This window comes from Gymnoscopelus braueri (genome assembly GCF_963280865.1).
Source record: "Gymnoscopelus braueri genome assembly, chromosome: 9".
In the NCBI taxonomy this organism is placed as follows: domain Eukaryota; kingdom Metazoa; phylum Chordata; class Actinopteri; order Myctophiformes; family Myctophidae; genus Gymnoscopelus; species Gymnoscopelus braueri.
Window position 1 is genome coordinate 17,460,087 of NC_137610.1, and position 22,271 is coordinate 17,482,357.

Consider the following 22,271-nt stretch of genomic DNA (forward strand, 5'->3'; position numbering starts at 1 on the left):
GTTCATTCATTAATCATTGAGCTAGTAAGTGAACGGAACGGGACCTGTGTTGCCAGATTTTGCGAGAGAAATAAGCAACCAGGTCTATGAAAACAAGCCCAAAAGAAGTGGCTTTAGTGACTAACAATTCGAACAACACAAATGCTCCCTGGCACAGAACATTTTCATGAAAATATTTGAGAACCACTGGTTTAAATTTATTTTATTTTTTTTGGAAGCAAGCCTAAATAAGCAAGAACACTTTATAAATCAGCCACAAAAAAAACGCAACCCTCAACTACCAATTTTACAAGCAACTTTACAAAAAAAGCCAGAAAATGTTCTGCCCAAAGTCGCTTATAATAAGCCGACATGGCAACGCTGATTCTCTTCAAGACTCGGTCTGATCAACACAACATGTTTATATTTATATTGTGTGCTGTCATGCTTGTTTGAGCACAGAGAGCCTAAATGTGTTTTTTTCATTGTATTTAAGATATTCGATATACATTAATTATTTTTTTTAAATGCCAGATTTAGCTAATACGGCCGTAAGCGTCCCATTCAAACTGCTAGCTTAGCCACTAGCCACTTAGCCGGTGCTCTGCTCTGAGACTCAGCACAACAGATGTTTATATTTTTATTGTGTGCTGTCATGCTTGTTTGAGCACAGGTAGAAGCATATATGTGTTAGAGATTATACAAGTTAGATATAGATAGAAGAGAGATGGAAGATAATGTACACCGTCTACACTTGCTGAACAACGAGCACAGGACTACAGAGTGATGTACCAGCGCGACCAGATAGATAGTAGAGAGATGGAAGATCATGTACACCGTCTACACTTGCTGCTTGCTGATTACATAGTGATGTACCAGCGCGACCAAACAACCTAAGTTTAATGGCGGCCAAAGTGGGCGGAGTTAACGGCGTCTAGAACCTGTGACGTCGCTACGACCGTTCCCTATCGATAAGTTTGTACATACTCTGTTCCAATGACACGTTCTTCAATGTGTTGAAAGATATCAGTACAATGGTGTATCTTCCATAGTCATGAGAAATTGCATTTATCAAGCACATTATTTGAGCCCAACCAATGCTATATTTTTGAGTCTGATGCTGGTCCCAATTTTGGAGAAAAAGATTATACGAAGATTTTTCTTTTTTTTAAAATAACTTTTTAATACATTTGAGAACATTTATAAATAAAAATACACAACTATCAAATCTATTTCCGATGTAAAGCAACTATGCCACTTCACTGCCTATATCAAAAATGTATCAAATACATTTTGGATAGATACATGTTTGATATGAATAAAATATTTAACTTTAATTATACGTACAATCAACAAGCACACAAGTAAATATAAAATACACACATAAACTGAACACATTTTTTTAGGTAAACTTTTCAAAATGTTAACCCATACTGACATGATCAATATAGGGACGCCATATTGAAACTTGTTAAAAATCGGGACACATCGGATGAATAGTTGCAGATACCGATATCGTAAAAAAAAAGTAAAATAATGGCCGATATAGTGGCCAAAAGGATATGGTCATGCTCTAATTTTGCCCTGTTTTAGCATACATTTCCAAGCGGTTGTCATTATTCAGAGAGCTGGGAACTTCCATTTACAAGAGTGCCTCAGCACGGAAAAGAATGTCTCTCAAATGAGCCGTTATATACAATGTTATCTTGATTAGTTTCTATCTCATCTCTGCCCCATTAGCTTCAGCAAGCTCTTTTCTCTACCAGCAGTTGGTTCTCACAATGTGTGAAGCTCAGAGAGAAATGCTGCATTGCAGCTTTTCCACCGAGGACAGCACACTCCACACATTACCTATGGATGTTTACTGACTGCATCACATGGGAGACCATGCCATATACAGAAGGTGTGATCTAATCCATTTGCTAACCTGGAGCAAATAAGGACATGCTGATACAGGTAAAAGTGAGGATAAGTGGCAGGGACAAAATAGCCATAGTAATCACGTGAGTTTCCAAAACATGGAATATCCTCAAGAGTTTAAAGGGAACTGTGTCCCAAAATAACGATTTTTAGCAACCTCTGCTGGTCACTACCGTCGTTGCAGGTCTTTAGCGGATTCCTGCATTACCCAGAATTCCATTTGTTTTCACCGGAAGGCGGAAGCGTTTCAAAAAGCGTTCTTTTTGTTGTTTTATACTATCTGCGGATCATTTATCTTAGCCAGTGGAGCTTTAGTTACAGTGAGCTGTGTTTTCTTTTGCTGTTGTTTTTCCATCTTCAAATCCGATAATGCCATAAAAACAGTGTGAAATTCCTTTTTGTTACTAGCGCGGTAGTTTACGGGACAAACAGGAAACCGGTGCATTTCTGTTTCCGTTTTCCGGCCGTCATTTTCGCGGGAAAGACGCCCCTGTCCACTTTCAATAGAAAATATGTTTATAAAAGGCTTTCGGGGGTGAAATTCATGGAATGAGTGTTGTGAAACATTTGCCACTCACAAAAGATATACAATTTTACTTTAGTTTTTTGGAAAAAGTTACCTAGTATTACTTTAACCTCCCAAGCTACAAATTGTTGAATGCACAGTAAAGGGGCTGCCCCCCAAACACTCAACCTGAAGGTGTCACACAGAAGGTGTTAGGAGGGACATCAATATGAAGTATAGTATGTGTCATCCACTGCAATACGTCTGGCACTGTATCCATTAAACAAATGAACCCTAACGCCCCTATTCTGGGGGTGAACATTTGCAGAAATTGGCAGATCTATAAGCTCACAACACGCTGCATGGCAACATGCATGCAGCATACAATTATCAAATCTAAATTCAAATTGAAATATAATAGAGTCAAAATATCAAATATACAGTACTGTATCCCTAATGCAAAGACAATTAAAATTTAATATTGTTGTGTGACACAGGGACGTTTGATAAGACTGTGTGTTCAAGGTGCTACTGATAATAAAACCTTGATCTAACGCATTCCATTTTCCACTTGTGGAAAAGTTAAAGTCAATGCCATATCTATAGACTTGACCTTGCTTATATGAATGTGGTGTCGTATCTAACTGGAAAATAACATAGTGCTGACAGAGCATTTTAGTAGATTTACAAGCAAGGACATTCAAACAAAGTTTGAGCAAAACAACTGGGATCACATACAGTACAATACTCTATACAATTTCATTTTCTTTTCTTTTACCTGCTAATCGGTATTTAAGGGAGCAATCTAATTTGGCTGGGTATTTTTTAAACGTGAAGAAAATTTAAACATTATTTTTTTTTAGAAATAGACCGAAAGTTTTCAGGTGCTATATTATGGCGGTATTTATCACAACTATGGCAGCGTCAATAAGTGCCAACTTTGCCTTTGTATTAAAGATTCAACACAGCCACCAGGTACAATATGTCCCTTCAAGAATACAGCTGAAATGAAACACCCCTTCACTCATGTTATCATAAAGATGCATAAAGTGCTTTGTGAAGTGTTGTGTGGGTGTTTGTTAAATTCATTATCACAAAAATGTGATATGAAGGCAATACACTGTATAAATACTTGATTTAGGAGTTGATAAGGGTCTGATATAAAATAGTATATAAGGCCTGTTCTACTCCTTACTGAGGTGTATTCATCCTGGAGTGTTGTGAGATACAGGGGAGAAACATGAAGTGTCTTATTCTTCTAGTGTGTGCGGTGCTTGTCGAGGGCATCCACAGGTAAGGAACTGCTTTCTTTCTATACAACAAATTCTATGACCGGTAACTTTTGACATGCCATTGGAAACATTGGGACCAAACATATTTGTTTGTCTGTTGTGCCATCTCTTCCCAGGGTTCCTCTGACTAAGCATAAGTCCATGCGTCAGGCTCTGAGAGAACAGGGCATCGAAATTCCCTATCAGGATGCTGCTCTGAAGTACTACCAGGGAAATGAGTTCGCTGGCTCCGCCAACATGTACATCAACAACTATGCTGATGTGAGAAAACCTTCATTCAAGCAACTATGTCACTTCACTGTCTTTCATATATACTACCTACTGCAATCACTTCTGTCATTCCTTTTGAGAAACTCATACAATGCCCAATTGGAATTTCTGTGATTTAATAGCTATAATGGTAGAGGAATTAAAGCAAAGCCTTAAAGCAGGTTTTGGTGTGTCCCACTTACAAATTCCACACATTAAACTTGAAAAGATGTTAAAATGTTCATTGTGTTCAGTCAGTGTGATGGATGTCAGTCCACATAGCTGTGGCCATATTAAAAAAATAACATTTTCTAAATGTTTGGCAAGATTCCCAAGAATACAAGGAAATTCAAATCATGGGATCTTGAAGGTATATACAGTACCTTCTGACATTTGTCACACCTGCATATCAGGAAACCTGATAGCCACAGGTGACTGTAAAGTCAGACACATATATTACAGAGTATTATTAGACAACCAAGTATACAAGATGTGTTGTTTTCCTAACTATCTGGCTGTAACTCTAACACGTGCTCCCACCAGACCACCTACTATGGACCCATCAGCATTGGGACCCCCCCTCAGTCCTTCACGGTGCTGTTTGACACTGGATCTTCCAACCTGTGGGTGGACTCCACAAAGTGCAACACTCAGGCCTGCAGTGAGTACAAACCGTCTATAGTGGAAATGCTGAAACCAATAAACATCAGCCCACAAGTATCATCTACAGTATAACTTTGAACTTAAATGTTTTTTCTAGTGTTTTCAGAAAGTTGGAAACTGTTGTTGACTGAGATTACAGAACTGTTTTGTCATTACATAAAGATGCTGTACAGAACATGCAGTATATGGGATTCATATTTTTGATTATTGGTCTTCGGGGAGCTAACGTGCAGAGAGAGGGTCATGGAATTCGAATGTTGAAATGAATTACAAGAATATCAACAGGCTCTGTGGGCATAAGGATTGGTTCATATGACGGGAGGCACCACTGATCTCCCGATTTAATTCAACTGCCAGTCTGTAGTCATCTGTAATAGTCTGTTTGGTGGAGAGCTAACCTTTATGATAATTCTGACCTATGCTATTTCCAGACACTCACACCAAGTTCAACCCCCAGCAGTCCTCTACCTACTCTGCCAACGGCCAGACTTTCTACCTGCCCTATGGAGCTGGAAGCCTTTCTGGAGTTTTTGGATATGACACCGTCAATGTGAGTTTAAGTAACCACTAACCATGGATCTCTGTCATAACTAAATAAACCCCACAGGCGACAAAAGGTGTCTGTTCCAGAGATTCACAAAGGCTTTAATTCAAAATAGGCTTAAATTGTCTAAACATTCCCCTATTACCTAGTATTACTACAATTACAATATAATCATGACAGTAAATAACAACAATATATCAGTACAACACAATTAGTGCATTTTTAGATTTAGCTACTATGGCCGCAAACTTCCCATGCAAACTGCTAGCCACTTAGCCGGCTCTGCTCTAGACTCCATCTGATCCGCCCAGCTGATTTTTATATTTTGATTTGGTGTGCTGTCATGCTCGTTTGAAACACAGGTAGATAGCTATTTCAACCAATCAGATTACTTCGTCGGAACTACCTGTTCTTTACTTTGTGATGTGTACCCTATAGATTGGTGGCATTGTGATCAACAACCAAGAGGTTGGTCTGAGCACCAACGAGCCCGGTCAGAACTTTGTTGTGGCCAAGTTTGATGGCATCATGGGCCTGGCCTACCCCTCCATCTCAGCCGGAGGAGAGACCCCCGTCATGGACAACATGATCTCTCAAAACCTGCTGAATAACAACATTTTCGCTTTCTACCTCTCCAGGTATCCAAGCAGCATGCTCTGTACACTGAAAATTAACAGTGCTACACCTCACATTACAACAATGACGGAGCTACTCTTAACGCATTCAAACCGGGAACGCATCTGTGTCATTTTAGATTTTAGCTATAGCCATTATTTTATACTTTGGCAATTCAAAAATAGCAGATATACAAGCTCATAGCTAGTAGATCAGCTATTTTTGAAAAATCATGAAAATATGTGCAAATCTTTGAATATATATATATTTTAAAGCGAACATTTGTGACTCATATCTTTGCTTCTGGGGGTCCCTGGAACAAAATATTTTGAGATGGGGGTCCGCGACCAAATACATATCATTTTGGAAGTCCTTGACATGAAAAAGTGTGAGAACCACTGATATTATAGCAACATACGGTTTTCATAAAACCGTAGGATTTAGAAGACATTTGTAGATGCGTTCCCGGATTGAATGGAATGAATGAAGTTTACAGCTAAGCTGTGGGATGTTGTCTTGTCCAGGGGAGGACAGCAGGGCAGCGAGCTGTCCTTTGGAGGAGTGGACACCAGCAAGTTCCAGGGCCAGATCAACTGGACTCCTGTCACTTCTGAAACCTACTGGCAGATTGGCGTTGATGGGTTTGTGCTGTTTTTAAGTTCCAATTTCCCATAAGATTCCATCAGAGTGAACAGCAGGCAAACGAGTCAATCTTACATGTCTGCTTGAATGCTATAGTATAGTGTTGTGTTCTCTAGAATTGACATTACTTGTATATTTCTGTTCACATGTTCCTTTTTAGTGTTCTCCACCACTGTGCATTCTAATGGCATTGTAATGGGTGTGGTGCCTTGCAGATTTGGTATTAATGGCCAGCAGACAGGCTGGTGCTCTGGGGGCTGTCAGGCCATCGTTGACACTGGAACCTCCCAGCTGACTGCCCCTCGCCAGGTGATTGGAAACATCATGCAGGCCATTGGAGCCCAGCAGAGCCAGTACGGAATGGTAAGGACACACACACACACACACACACACACACACACACACACACACACACACACACACACACACACACACACACACACACACACACACACACACACACACACACACACACACACACACACACACACACACACACACACACTAAAGTTGAGGGCACAAAGAATGACACTATCATATTTGATTTCCTTCGTGAGGCTGGTTATAATTTAGCTAACATGTGTCAATGACCCAATATCATGCTCCTACTGTATCCCTGTCCTTACTGTATGATGTCATAATCTCGTTTTCCAGTACATGGTGAACTGCAACCAGGTGTACAACCTGCCAACTCTCAACTTCGTCATCAGCGGGGTCTCCTTCCCTCTGCCTCCCTCTGCTTACATCCAGCAGGTAAGTTCTCTGTTTGCATGAGCGCGTGCAAGCCAACACACACATGCACCCAGGCAGTGTTTCGCAGTAGGCCTATATGCTTGCGCAATGTTTTGATGAAACTCACATCTTATCCCGTCTCCATCTGTAGCACTACCAGAATGGATACCAGTTCTGTTCAGTGGCCATCAGCGCCACCTATCTGCCCTCTCATAACGGACAACCACTGTGGATCTTTGGTGACGTGTTCCTCAGGGAGTACTACTCCGTCTACGACCGCACCAACAACCGCCTTGGCTTCGCCACAGCTGCTTAAACATCACTGCTGTGACCTGACCGTACCCCCAAAACCTGCCTGCATAATGATTACTGTGTTTATGTTTGACCAATATCACAGATATAGTTTGATGATACCTAAGCTAATGTATGGACTTCTTGCCATTCAAGATCTGGGAATTGCTGAAACTTTCCTTTGGAGAGGCTTTGTGGGTAGTTTACAAGAAGACCAACTTGCCTTTCAAACGATCTGTACTGTGTTGATAATAAGTCTGAACCATCTGTCGGCAATGTTCAATGTTCAGTTTGAGGCTTGAGTAAGCTATTTATAATGTGTTAAACAAAAACATGTTTGTTGATTTGTTTTGAATGGCTAAGCAGAGAATTTGGTTGTAGTTGAATGAAAGCACACATTTATTGATGAGAAATAAACCAATTACAAATCTCAGCACTGGTCTCCTATTAATTCCTTTTAAATAATCAGGTTAGAAAATAGGTATACTGTAGTTTCGAGTTTCACTCCCATCAGACCTATAAGCCATCTACAGGGTAGTGGAAATCTTTAAAATAGTTGATGGAGTATGATATATAGAAAGTCTATTAAATTATAAATAAAAATTGTAGAGCAAACATTTAAAGTTGATATATTCTAATATGTTCTTTTTTATCATAGCCATGGGCTAAGCGACATAAAAGGAACTTCTCATTATTTCTTTATTGTGTGTGTGTGTGTGTGTGTGTGTGTGTGTGTGTGTGTGTGTGTGTGTGTGTGTGTGTGTGCGTGTGCGTGTGCGTGTGCGTGTGCGTGTGTGTGTGTGTGCAAATTGGCACAGTTAACACTAATCAATGCAGTGTGAAAGCATTTTTCTGACTAGAGTGAATGCTTAATAAAATGTGGCAATTATCAGTAAAGCGAGTATCAAAGTGACAGTGACTCCATGGCTCCAAGCTAAGGCGACCTTTGCCTCTATCAGCAGGGGGGCAAAGGAAATATATGAACATATATGTTTTTATAAATGCAACATATATGTTTATCATATATGTGACATATTCGAAATTGGACGCCTGCATATATGTCTCTACATATACGTACATATATATCCATATATCTCTGCTGTCCGGCAGCAATCAGCTAACTCCAAAACGCTCATTTTTCAGGAAATGAAGAAAACCGTAGATTTTCAAAACAAAGCAATACTGTCTCATCAAAGTTGGTATAGTGACTTTATATATTGTCAGATACTTGCATGTATCATTATATTATAACCACTTTACCCAAATCCAGCTCAAGTGGAGTTAGGAGTTTTGTCCGAACAGCTGACGCCTGACAATAGCTCCAATCGCAGCGGAGAGAGAGGTTTCAAATGGGGGCTGGGGCTAAGCTGACAATGGATCTCCAAGCTCACAATGCATCATGTGTGAATTAATGCCCTGATGCTTCATGAAACTTATTATATAGGCCTACAATAATAAACAGGACTTTAAATATTACAATAACTTCTGCAAAGAGGGTTTCACAGAGTTGGAGTTTCAGTAGAACTAGCGAGAGAAATGCTATGAACTCCTTTCTTGTCACATTGCTCTCCTCATTAAACACTTCATAGATTTTAGAAATAGAATTACTTGTTTTAATAACATTAGCGTCAGTGCTAAGTTTGATAAACAGGTACACTGCATAGTTTTAACAGACTACGGGGGTAAAAACCCTGCGTCGTTACAGTTTGTTTATCTGCTGCTCCATGGTAGATCTCCTCCTCTGTCTGTGTGCGCTCACTGCGCTGTGCTGTGGAACGGCAGCAGGGAGAGGAGAGGGGGGTGAAGTTTGAGGATCCAATGGAGTTGGGAGGTTTTGTCAGAGGCGCTTTTTAATACTTTTCTTTTTTTTAAAGGGTGTTCAATAGCGTTGATTTATGAAAAAAAAAAGAAGCTGAAAATGGAGTTCCGGTTCCCGCCGGACAGTGACGATATGCGGCATAAATGTGGATATATATAAGCTATATATATGAGACATATATTTACTATATATCCACAAATATGCACATATATGAACCTGAATATGGCATTTATTCTGCATATACTTGCCATATATTGGCAAAAATATAATAAATAAAAATTGCCCCCCTTATAGAATCGCCACTGACTCCAAGGCTATGGATGAGTAACCGACATCAATATCAAGTATAGTACGTGTCATCCATTGCAATTAGCCTGGTATCCATTAACCAAATGAACCCTAACGCCCCTATTCTGGGGGTGAACATTTGCAGAAAATTGCAGATCTATAAGCTCTCAACACGCTGCGTTGCAACAAGTTGTGAGCGTGTAGATCGGCTATTTTCGATGAGGAGATTTGGTGTAAAGGGAAAAAAGGAGGGGACCATGTTTAGACCCCTGGGGGACCCCAGTCAACTAAGTTTATAGGGTTTGAGAAGTGGTTAAGCATCGGTTAAAACTTGGCAGAGAGAATTAAGTGGCAGAATTTATATTTCATTGCAAACATGGCATGGACTAGCTAATTTTTAAAGCAGTAAATACAAATATCAAATCCAGTTCAAATCTAAATTAAAATTGAAATATAATAGAGTAAAAATATCAACTATACAGTAATGTAGCCCCCTAATACAAAGACTATTAAAAGTTAATATTGTTGTGTGATACGGGGACATTTGATAAGACTGTGTGTTCAAGGTGCTACTGATATTAAAACCTTGATCTAACACATCCGTTTTCCACTCGTGGAAAAGTTAAAGTCAATGCCATATCAATAGACTTGACCTTGCTTATTTGAATGTGGTGTCATATATAACTGGAAAATAACATAGTGCTGACAGAGCATTTTAGTATATTTACAAACAAGGACATTCAAACAAAGTTTGAGCAAAAAAACTGGGATCACATCACATACAGTACTCTATACAATTTCATTTTATTTTCTAATTTAAGGGAGCAATCTAATTTTCATTTGTTTTAGAAATAGACCCAAAGTTTTCAGGTGCTATATTATGGCGGTATTTATCACGACTATGGCAGCGTTAATAAGTGCCAACTTCCCTTAAGGTGTTACATGTAGCTTTTGTATTAAAGATTCAACACAACCACCAGGTACAATATATCCCTTCAAGAATACAGCTGAAATGAAACACCCCTTCACTCATGTTATCATAAAGATGCATAAAGTGCTTTGTGAAATGTTGTGTGGATGTTTGTTAAGTTCACTATCACAAAAAGGTGATATGAAGGCACTATACTGTAAACTAATTATACTTCAAAGGCAAATAACATATTCCGAGTCTGAAAGAAGGGTCTTAGCTGATATGATTTAGGAGTTGATAAGGATCTGATATAAAATAGTATATAAGGCCTGTTCTACTCCTTACTGAGGTGTATTCATCCTGTGAGAGTGCTGTGAGATACAGGGAGAAACATGAAGTGTCTTATTCTTCTAGTGTGTGCGGTGCTTGCCGAGGGCATCCACAGGTAAGGAACTACTTTCTTTCTATACCACAAATTCTATGACTTGCACCTTTTGACATGCCATTGGAAACATTTGGACCAAACATATTTGTTTGTCTGTTGTGCCCTCTCTTCCCAGGGTTCCTCTGACTAAGCATAGGTCCATGCGTCAGGCCCTGAGAGAACAGGGCATCGAAATTCCCTATCAGGATCCTGCTCTGAAGTACCACCAGGGAAATGAGTTTGCTGGGTCTGCCAACATGTACATCAACAACTATGCTGATGTGAGAAAACCTTGATTAAAGCAACTATGTCACTTCACTGTCTTTCATATATATACTACCTACTGCAATCACTTCTATCTGTCCTTTTGAGAAACTCACAGAACATGCAACGCCCAATTGGAATTTCTGTGATTTATTGCAGTAAATAGCTATAATGGTAGAGGAATTAAAGCAAGGCCTTAAAGCAGGTTTTGGTGTGGCCCACTTACAAATTCCACACATTATACTCGAAAATATTTTAAAATGTTCCTTGTGTTCAGTCATTGTGATGGATGTCAGTCCATATAGCTGTGGCCATATTAAAAAAATAAAATGTTCTAAATGTTTGATTCCCAAGAATACAAGGAAATTCAAATCATGAGATCTTGAAGGTATATAGTACCTTCCGACATTTTTCACACCTGCATATCAGGAACCATGATAGACACAGGTGACTGTAAAGTCAGACATATATTACAAAGTATTAATAGCCAACCAAGTATACAAGATGTGTTGTTTTCCTAACTATCTGGCTGTAACTCTAACACATGTGCTCCCACCAGACCACCTACTATGGACCCATCAGCATTGGGACCCCCCCTCAGTCCTTCACGGTGCTGTTTGACACTGGATCTTCCAACCTGTGGGTGGACTCCACAAAGTGCAACACCCAGGCCTGCAGTGAGTACAAACCGTCTATAGTGGAAATGCTGAAACCAATAAACATCAGCCCAAGTATCATCTATAACTTTGAACTAAAAAACTTTTTCGCGTGTTTTCAGAAAGTTGGAAACTGTTGTAGACTGAGATTACAGAACTTGTGTTTTGTCATTGCATAAAGACTGCCATGCTGTACAGAACATGCAGTAGGCCTACATGGGATTCATATTTTTGATTATTGGTCTTTGGGGAGCTAACGTGCAGAGAGAGGGTCGTGGAATTCGGATGCTGATATGAAATACAAAAAAACAGGCTCTGTGGGCATAAGGATTGGTTCATATGACGGGAGATACGTCTGATCTCCCGACTTAATTCGTCTGCCAGTCTGTAGTCATCTGTAATAGTCTGTTTGGTGGAGAGCTACCCTTTATGATAATTCTGACCTATGCTATTTCCAGACACTCACACCAAGTTCAACCCCCAGCAGTCCTCTACCTACTCTGCCAACGGCCAGACTTTCTACCTGCCCTATGGAGCTGGAAGCCTTTCTGGAGTTTTTGGATATGACACCGTCAATGTGAGTTTAAGTAACCACTAACCATGGATCTCTGTCATAACTAAATAAACCCCAGAGATTCACAAAGATAGACTGCTTACTGCCGCTGTAATCTGGGATTTAATTCAAAATAGGCTTAAATTATCTGAACATTCCCCTAGTATTACTACAATATAATCATGACAGTAAATAACAACAATATCAGTACTACTGTATATGTTACAGGTAAATTGGCATTCCAGGTAAATTGGAAAAAGGGCGCTTGTTTTCACCGCCCCCAGGCAATTCTCTAGAACCAACGCTAGAGGGCAATGAATGCACACTGAATCCACACGCATGCACATGCGTGTGTGCGTGTGCATGTGTGCGCAGCGCATGCACACATGCACACGCATGTGTGCACACGCGTGTGCGTAGCGCATGCACACATGCACACGCATGTGTGCACACGCGTGTGCGTGTGTGCATGCGCACACATGCACACGCACACATGTGTGTCGTCGTGGACACTGGATAGTAACCATAGACTGTATGATAGTAACCCATAAAAAGATCTATTCTCCCCCTATCGGTTCACAACTCGGACGGCGCTGATTCGACTCAGCAGACCTTCGGCCTCCTCGGCCTCAAGCTCTGCTGAGTCGACGCACCTCCGTCATGGACAATAACTATTATCACGTGCGGTCCGCGTCGCATCAAAGCCCCGCATCGCGCCTCCTACTCCTCCTCCTCCTCCTCCTCGCGCCGCCTCGTATCAAGGCCCCGCTTCGCACCTCCTCCTCCTCCTCCTCCTCCTCCTCGCGAGCCTCGCGTAAAAAACCCTGTCTCGAAAAGCCCCGCCTCGCAGCCCCGCCCCACGCCTAAAAACTTTTTTAGCTATAGCCATTATTTTATACTTTGGCTATTCAAAAATAGCAGATATACAAGCTCATAGCTTGTAAATCAGCTATTTTTGAAAAATCATGAAAATATGTGCAAATCTTTGAATATATATATATTTTAAAGCGAACATTTGTAACTCATATCTTTGCTTCTGGGGGTCGTGGAACAAAATATTTTGAGATGGGGATCCGCGACCAAATACATATCATTTTGGAAGTCCTTGACATAAAAAAGTGTGAGAACCACCCTCAATCTTGATGTTGTTGGTTATTTACTTTGTGATGTGTACCCTATAGATTGGTGGCATTGTGATCAACAACCAAGAGGTTGCAAGCAGCATGCTCTGTACACTGAAAATTAACAGTGCTCTTAAGTAAAAACACATACCAAATATAACATCATACACTCTACACCTCACATTATAACAATGAAGCACTCTGTCTTAACACATGAAGATTGCAGCTAAGCTGTGGGATGTTGTCTTGTCCAGGGGAGGACAGCAGGGCAGCGAGCTGTCCTTTGGAGGAGTGGACACCAGCAAGTTCCAGGGCCAGATCAACTGGACTCCTGTCACTTCTGAAACCTACTGGCAGATTGGCGTTGATGGGTTTGTACTGTTTTAAAGTTCCAATTTTCCCATAAGATTCCATCAGAATGAACAGCAGTTAATCTTACATGTCTGCTTGAATGCTATAGTATATGTGTTGTGTTCTCTAGAATCTAGATTAGACGTTACTTGTATATTTCCGTTCACATGTTCCTTTTTAGTGTTCTCTACCACTGTGCATTCTAATGGCATTGTAATGGGTGTGGTGCCTTGCAGATTCGGGATTAACGGCCGGCAGACAGGCTGGTGCTCTGGGGGCTGTCAGGCCATCGTTGACACTGGAACCTCCCAGCTGACTGCCCCTCGCCAGGTGATTGGAAGCATCATGCAGGCCATTGGAGCCCAGCAGAGCCAGTACGGAATGGTAAGGACACACACACACACGCACACGTTTGCGCGCACACACACACACACACACACACACACACACACACACACACACACACACACACACACACACACACACACACACACACACACACACACTAAGACACAAAGGCACAAATAATGACACTATTATATTGGATTTCCTTCGTCACCATGTAATGGTAGGAGGTTCTAAACAGGTGGTTATAATTTTGCTAACATGTGTCAATGACCCAATATCATGCTCCTATCCCTGTCCTTACTGTATGATGTCATAATCTCGTTTTCCAGTACGTGGTGAACTGCAACCAGATGTACAACCTGCCAACTCTCAACTTCGTCATCAGCGGGGTCTCCTTCCCACTGCCTCCCTCTGCTTACATCCAGCAGGTAATTATTATTGCTATTTTTTTTCTTGAATATACATTACATTAGTGTTGTACACATTCAAATGCATGCAAAAACATTGGAGCACGTGTTTCTATTTGCATGAGCGTGTGCAAGCCAACATAATGCACCCGGCAGTGTTTCACGATATATGCGTCACGCATGCGCAATGTTTTGATGAAACTCACATCTTATCCTGTCTTCATCTGTAGCACTACCAGAATGGATACCAGTTCTGTTCAGTGGCCATCAGCGCCACCTATCTGCCCTCTCATAACGGACAACCACTGTGGATCCTTGGCGATGTGTTCCTCAGGGAGTACTACTCCGTCTACGACCGCACCAACAACCGCCTTGGCTTCGCCACAGCTGCTTAAATATGACTGCTGTGACCTCACAGAGAAGGTGAGGAACATGTTTGTTGATTTGTTTTAAATGGCTAAGCAGAGAATTTGGTTTTAGTTGAATGAAAGCACACATTTATTGATGAGAAATAAACCAATTACAAATCCCAGCACTGGTCTCCTTTTAATTCCTTTAAAGTAATCAGGTTGGAAAATATGTATACTGTAGCTTAGAGTTTCACTCCCATCAGACCTGTATTCTAGGCCATCTACAGTGTAGTGCAAATCTTTAAAATAGTATTCAAATAAAGTTTGAATATTCCAAAATGTTCTTTTTTTTATCATAGCCATGGGCTAAGCAAGGGACATGAAAGGAACTTCTCATTATTGTGTGTGTGTGTGTGTGTGTGTGTGCGTGTGCATTTGCACAGTTAACGCTAATCAATGCAGTGTGAAAGCATTTTTCTGACTAGTGTGAAAGCTTAATAAAATAAGCGATTATCAGTAGAGCGAGTATCAAAGTGACAGTGACGCCATGGCCGAGGGCGCTTTTTAGCACAGCGGGGCAGAGGTAGGGGCATCCCTCAAAACTGAATAAACGCTGCAGACGTGGAAAACGGTCCAACAAGAGCCACTACAGCTAAAGGATGCGGTACTCTCATACTCTCCAAAACTTAAACTAACTGCACTTATCTCTGTTCTATCAGAAGGTCTTTCATTTGTCCCTACTACTGTTGACAGACAATTTGACATTGAAATGGTTCTGAGACATTGATGGCATCTTTTGTCTTTTTGAAGGTGACATGCTGAATTGCATGAGTTCACAAGACTTCAATAAAAAAGATTCCAACTTGAAGTTTACTGAGCTTGGGATAGAGTTAATTTCCCGGATATGTGGATTGAGAAGAAAACTATGCACACTATGCACTACATACAATATACAGATCAAAACACCCTACTGCTGGCCAATATATCATCCCACACCCCTGAAACACGGTCAACTAAGAAGTCACTTCTTTAAACTCAGACAAATTGGTCTTATCACTGAGGAGTTTATTGACGTCAGTAGACATTAAGCAAAGGTTCTTGGATCCAGGTGATTGTGTTTAGGAAGCTTATCAAATGGCTTTGCAGAAATCAAGAAATGAAAAAAGCATGTGCCAGTGAAAAATACTTACTCAATCATGTTGAGTAAAACCTATACACTCCATGTCCAACTGTCATAAATTGGGCTCTATAGTTAAAAAACCTAGTCATCAGACCCAGCTATCAGCAGATTAGTGTCTATGTGGGTAAAACATCACACCTGTTGAAACAAAGAAAAAATTTATACAAAAGCTCCATAAAGAGAAATTATAGAAATCACCCAAAAGCAGCTCATTTCAATTACTTAAAACATGACTCATTATTTCATATTTCAAGTTCCAGGTTATTGAAAGATTTACTTTGCCAGAGCGAGGTGGTATAGGAATTCTTAACAGAAGAGACATGTACTGGATTTATAGTTTGCAAACTTTATCTCCCAAAGGATTGAATGATGAGATTCCATGACATGTCATGCTCTAAGTGATTGTGGATCAAATGAAATGTCTAGGTAGTGTATTTAAGATACGTTTTGACCATTTTGGAACGATTTGTCAAAGCTGCAAGGTTTTCATTTCTTAGTTGTGCAATTCCTGTAAATAATGTAAATAGACATTATTTGGCAAGTAGGCATTTTGGTGCGTAAATAGGTCATCATGGTGTCACATTAAATTTGTTCATGTCTGGAATTGTCTTTTTAGGGTGAGCATTCATACACAGGTCACAGTCAATCAGGGAGAGACACTCCCACAGGAGAGTCTGATTATCTGACACCTGTGAACACAGAAGGTGTGGAGCATTATCTATTTAAGATGATGGTGACATTTCTGTAAGACACTCTTGACAAAGGTGCAGAGGGATCAAAACATTGAAAAGGTAAGGGATTGAAGTATATTCCTGGTCGAGAGAGTGGCTGTATTCAGTCTCCTGGAGAAGGGTTCAATAATGGAGGATCCGGTTCAAGGTTTTCAGTTAGGTATCATCTTTATTCCACCCAACAGGCAGACTGCCGGGTTTAAGGTCTGATTCAGCAGCTCACAGTCATTACATACAAACACACTAATTATACTGTCCCAAATCTGGCTCACATGGGAGGGTCAAAGAGTTAAGTCCCGCCCTTACTCCCTTTGTCAGCCAATCTCAACACAATACATGATACTGGGGAGTCATGGCCGAACCCCACAAACATCCTGATTTACATGTCTTTACAGTGTACAAATTTGTCTTATGTCCAATTATCAAACTTTACTTTTGCACAAAACCTTGTTTAGTAATCCTTGTTCAACATCTCTTAAGCTTTATAATAAGACCACACACATTATACTTTCATGATTGCAAACAGCAGTTTAAGAATACAATGAATCAAATAGAACCCAGCAGTCACTCTAAGACTGACCACTTCCCTTAACTGATGTTTCTTTTTGTTAACAGCACCAATCTTAGTTATCAAGACTTTACTCATTTTAACTACATACTGCAGACCTAAAAGAGAAGAATAATTAGTGGGTAAACATTTTAGCTGGTTACTCCTCTAACCACACAGAGATCTTTTGAGAGCTGCTAGACCAGCTGCCTTCACCTTAGCCATCACCTTGCATAAAGACAATAGTACTGTAATCAGCTCAAACCAAAACAAAAGAATAGCTCTGTTGGACTCCAGCCAGCTTCAAACATTCTGTATACAATAGGACAATAGGTCTCTTTCCTGTAGGTAAACACAAGTTTCTTTTGTCAATCAAATCAAGAGGTGTTGTCTCTGTACTTTCACGGACCCCCACTTATGTATTCCATTTCTCACCCCACCTGGGCTCAACTCTTGGGGCACTGTGGAAATGCAAATTGATGATCCCATCCCAACGGATGGGGGAGGACACCAGTGGTTTTCAACTTCAACCACTGCTAACTACAGAATTCAGAATCACCTAGTCCTGTGACACAATATTAAATCAAATCTTATATGGAATGACGTACTTATGTTTGAAATGATACTTCAGTCCCCTCTTGGTAGACTTAATAACGTCTACCATAAAGGAATTTTCAAACATTGGAAATAATAAAATATTGTTAAAAACACTCTGGGTTAAATTCTCCGCCAGCCATCTGTTGAACCTGAAAATAATCTCCATTAGTGGCCCACGGACGTAGCCAACTGAAACCGGAAAACAATCATCATTTGGTTACTGTTCAAAACACATCATATAACATACTTTGACAACGAGTGTCCTTGTGTCCACGCGCACAGAATGTTCTCCGTTCTTTCTTTTTTCGCCTGAGCTAAAAAACGCTGGTCTGTCTTCGTCTTGAGTGTCCAAGTTCTACTGGGGAATATTCAGTCCTTAAATCAGAAGCTGTTCACAGCTCGGGGCATGAGACAGAGGAAAGTGTGATGGGGGATCGGTGAAGGGTGGGGGCATGATGTCATTTTCGATGACACCTACAGGGCATCTCTCTCCACTGAGAGAGTGTATTGCAACTTTGTTGAATCTGGAAGGCCTGGACCTGGATTCCGGACCATGGCAGTATATCTGTGATACCACACCATCCAGCCATCTGTTTGATGGATGGGCTCCATCCGTCCTGTAGTGATGTAGTTCGAAGGCTTCTCACCGCTCCTCATCTGCTCGATGCCGCTCGACCTGAGACACCCAATCGTCGGCTGTCATCCGGGACCAGTAGACCTCCTGCCTCCTGTAGAGATGAGTAGACAGACAGCCTTCCATGGACCCTCAGCTCCCTCCCAGCAGCCTGGTGATCAACCCTCCTCTCTGAAGAATGATGGTTTGCTGCATCTGCTGGTTTCCTGCCTGATCCACGCCTCCAGGTCTAGAGTGGGACTTTTTGAGGGACCTGGCGTGGCATGGTCTGGGGCGTGCGGTTGTAGAACTCTGCTGTCCACTCAGCCTGATGTCCCCTCTGGAATGTCAGCCAAATTCCTCCCACACCATCAGTGTCTTCAACTTTCTCCATCTTTCTCCAACGCCATCAGTTCCTGACATGAAAATATTTGGAAACAACTTTCCCTACCCTTTCCCTAGGAAATTAGACATCCTTCTACAAATATCACATTTTAGCTATGTTTTACTTCAAAATGTGTTCTATAGTAATCTCTGTATAAGCGTCACCCCTCTTGGTTCTAAGTTTAGTAATATCAGAATTTTTACTCTCAATATTTTCCAAATGTTTACACGGCTTATGGCCTACTCAAATCTATTCTACTTAAGTACAGATTTTACAAAGATCAGTGCTGGCGAAGTATCGGCACAAGGGTGTATATCCGTTTAAACAAATAGAACATAGACCTCCCTATCTGACTATCAGGTAATAACTAATCTTACTATCTTTAACCTATCGTTGGCCTCTTGAGCACGAGGATAAATCCTCCCCAGTCGCTTAGTGCGACCCTCAAGGTCTGGCCTTTTACTAAAAACTATACTAATTACTTAGGTCTGCCTCAGAAAATTTGTCATTTCACCCCTGTAACCAATCATCAACCCGCACTCACCCCAAATCTGTACTCTCCTGTGGTCCAATGTGCTCTTCCTCTCAGCTTTTGACTCCTAACTGACACAAAAACAAAACGCATGATAACTTTCAAGAAGGACACAGAACATCTCTTATATGGTGCTTTAGTATTATAAATGTTATCTGTTCCTCAAACAAAAGAGAGGTACAGCCTATTGTTTAGCCCCAGTGGTGAACCACTGAATTAGGTATTTTAGTCCACTATCGAAACGATCCGTGGTAGTTAAAAGAATAGTGATTCAGACTGGGAACTGGTTACAAGCTGTCACTCAATTGAGGCAAAGTTTACAGTTTCATTTTAGCACAAAAGAGAAAAGACTGTGTTCTTAAGAAAAACATGAAAGAAAGGGTGTAATACCCTCACTTAACCATCAGAGGTAATCAATGGTTCTGTCCTAAGATCTCCTAAAAATAAACCAAATTTCAACAAAATATGGATCACATAAATCTCCCTGTAGCACATGGCTCAAAGGCCTTTTAGAATAAGCCTCTGAACCCGTGCATCCAGAAAGCCTGTGAAACTTCTACATAACCTTCAATTATAACCACATCATTCGTTTCTAAATCCACACTGTCTATGTACCCATTCACGGCTGAGTCAACTAAATAAAGTGTATCTTTTTAGTTGAAGCACACATGCTAGCTTATCACATGTCCCCCAATATTTAAAGTAACACCAACAGATCCTAATGTGGTCATGTTATGCTTTTCCAATCAGTGATCAAACCCTGGTATTCGAAAAGAACACAAACAACCCTGTTTCTGGCCAGATAACAGGATCTCCAAAAGCATGCATTCCCAGGTTGTAGTCTCTCCAAAAACAGCCATGATCTAACACAAAAAGGACAACACACTCATAACAACATATTAGACCAGTTAAATAGTTAACACCGTCGCGGATAAAGCACAAAATGGGTCAAATTCTAATTATAACAAAACCTTTTCCTTGTTTTAAAAGTACTCAATGCCTTACTTTAGCACAGATTAAAATAAACAATCTAAAACTCCTACTTGTATCTTTTACATTAGTTCACTATTTTCGTCCTCTTTCAACCACATTTAACAATCCATGCAGATCATTGTCGTTGTTTTACGGCCTAAATATCACCTATTTATTCAACACAAATCCTTAGATAATCATTTTCACATTATTTAGCTAATCAGCATTCACTCCCCCTCTCAACTGTGGTCAACAGACCAGAGTTGGAAAAAAAAATCCAAATCATCCTCAATAGACTATAAAAATCAAGCCACTTCAAGCACCCACAGGCACCCAGTATCTCAACTTAAAGTCAAAAAATTAACACCTCCCCTTAAAGTCAAAAATTAACATTTCCCCAAGACACATCAACAATCGAAATGCGTCGAAATCATCTTCCAACCCGCCAATAATCCATTCGTGGCAACACCACAAATATAGCCTATGTAAAAATTTATACCAGACCAAACGCCTGCATGAACCCTGCAAAACATAGTCCACTCATACAAAAATTAAGAACGATTTCAAGCCACCAGTAGCGTCCACCACTCACAGCCTCCAGTCATTCAACACCTCACTGCATCTTCAACCTCCATACAAGACTCCCATCGTGTCACACAAACATCCCACTACACTCACAACAAAGACTCATTAAAACACACTCACTGAACACACACACACACACGACTCATATCCAGACTTACAAACACACCACATCACTCACAACAAAGACCCATTAAAACCCACACACTCACTTCACACACAACACAAGAAAGGGTCTAAAAAAATCACCTCCCGTACGACCGCAAGATATCCAAGTGCTTAGGGAAAAACCAACAGTTCACACAATGCCTTGAAATTCCATGTACCTTTCTTTTCCCTAACCAGAACCCTAGAAAATATGTCTTCCTAAAATCGCAACCCTATTCTGGTTCAGTAATCAATGATTACTCATCTGAGCCTGACACTTATGACGAGAGTAAATCTCTTATTTAAAAATATTTTCTACTGTTCCCAAGATACATACAAGGCTAACTCATCTTTCTCCATCATTAATAAAACCACAGATCATTTTACGGGCGATCGATTCACGAAGCTCGTCACGCGCCTGTGTACCTGGACATCTGTACAAATATTCAGACCTTATAACAGGGACCTGTGGAGATATTTAACCTAGACCTTCTAAAGTCCGCATTCTAGTTACATTCATTTCATTTGGCCCCCAAAAACAAGTAAAATAAGCCCCTTTAGGCTCCAAAGTTACTCGAATATAGAATGTGAAGGTGTAATATGATCATGTAAGTTTACTTCTTAACTCCAAAATCACACTCTCGCAAAATAGGCACTTGAGCCCCAAAGTCGCGTGACTGTGGCTGATGGAGTTGCATTGTTATTGTAAGGTAACTTATAATTTCCAAAATCAAATAAGATAGGCTCGTTTAGCCCCAAAATGAAATGATCTTGGATGATAGAGTTGCATTGCTATTGTAAGGTAACTTATAATTTCCAAAATCAAATAAGATAGGCTCGTTTAGCCCCAAAATTAAATGATCTTGGATGATAGAGTTGCATTGCTATTGTAAGGTAACTTATAATTTCCAAAATCAAATAAGATAGGCTCGTTTAGCCCCAAAATTAAATGATCTTGGATGTTAGAGCGAATGTGAAATGTTAGGTTGCGTTATTATGTAAGTTAGGTAAATTGTTATTGTAAGGTCACTTATAATTTTTCCAATTATTTCAAAAATCAAA

The 22,271-nt window shown here is 40.4% G+C and overlaps 3 protein-coding genes across 3 annotated transcripts in view; 2 read left to right on the forward strand and 1 right to left on the reverse strand.

Moving 5' to 3' along the window:
- mapk8ip2 (mitogen-activated protein kinase 8 interacting protein 2) overlaps positions 1 to 22,271 on the reverse strand; it is a 53,121-nt gene that overhangs the window by 20,716 nt on the left and 10,134 nt on the right. The gene's annotated exons all lie outside the window — the stretch shown is intronic.
- On the forward strand, positions 3,645 to 7,457 carry LOC308092069 (gastricsin-like; the record flags this gene model as incomplete). The annotated part of the gene is made up of 9 exons (XM_080437866.1): positions 3,645 to 3,697; positions 3,813 to 3,957; positions 4,489 to 4,606; positions 5,040 to 5,158; positions 5,591 to 5,790; positions 6,292 to 6,408; positions 6,625 to 6,772; positions 7,064 to 7,162; positions 7,293 to 7,457. 9 exons carry the CDS (start codon positions 3,645 to 3,647, stop codon positions 7,455 to 7,457), a joined length of 1,164 nt encoding a protein of 387 aa, XP_080293992.1.
- On the forward strand, positions 10,842 to 14,968 carry LOC308092070 (gastricsin-like; the record flags this gene model as incomplete). Its single annotated transcript, XM_080437867.1, has 9 exons — positions 10,842 to 10,894; positions 11,010 to 11,154; positions 11,697 to 11,814; positions 12,252 to 12,370; positions 13,528 to 13,594; positions 13,694 to 13,838; positions 14,055 to 14,202; positions 14,496 to 14,594; positions 14,804 to 14,968. The coding sequence occupies 9 exons, from the start codon at positions 10,842 to 10,844 to the stop codon at positions 14,966 to 14,968; spliced, it is 1,059 nt and encodes a 352-aa protein (XP_080293993.1).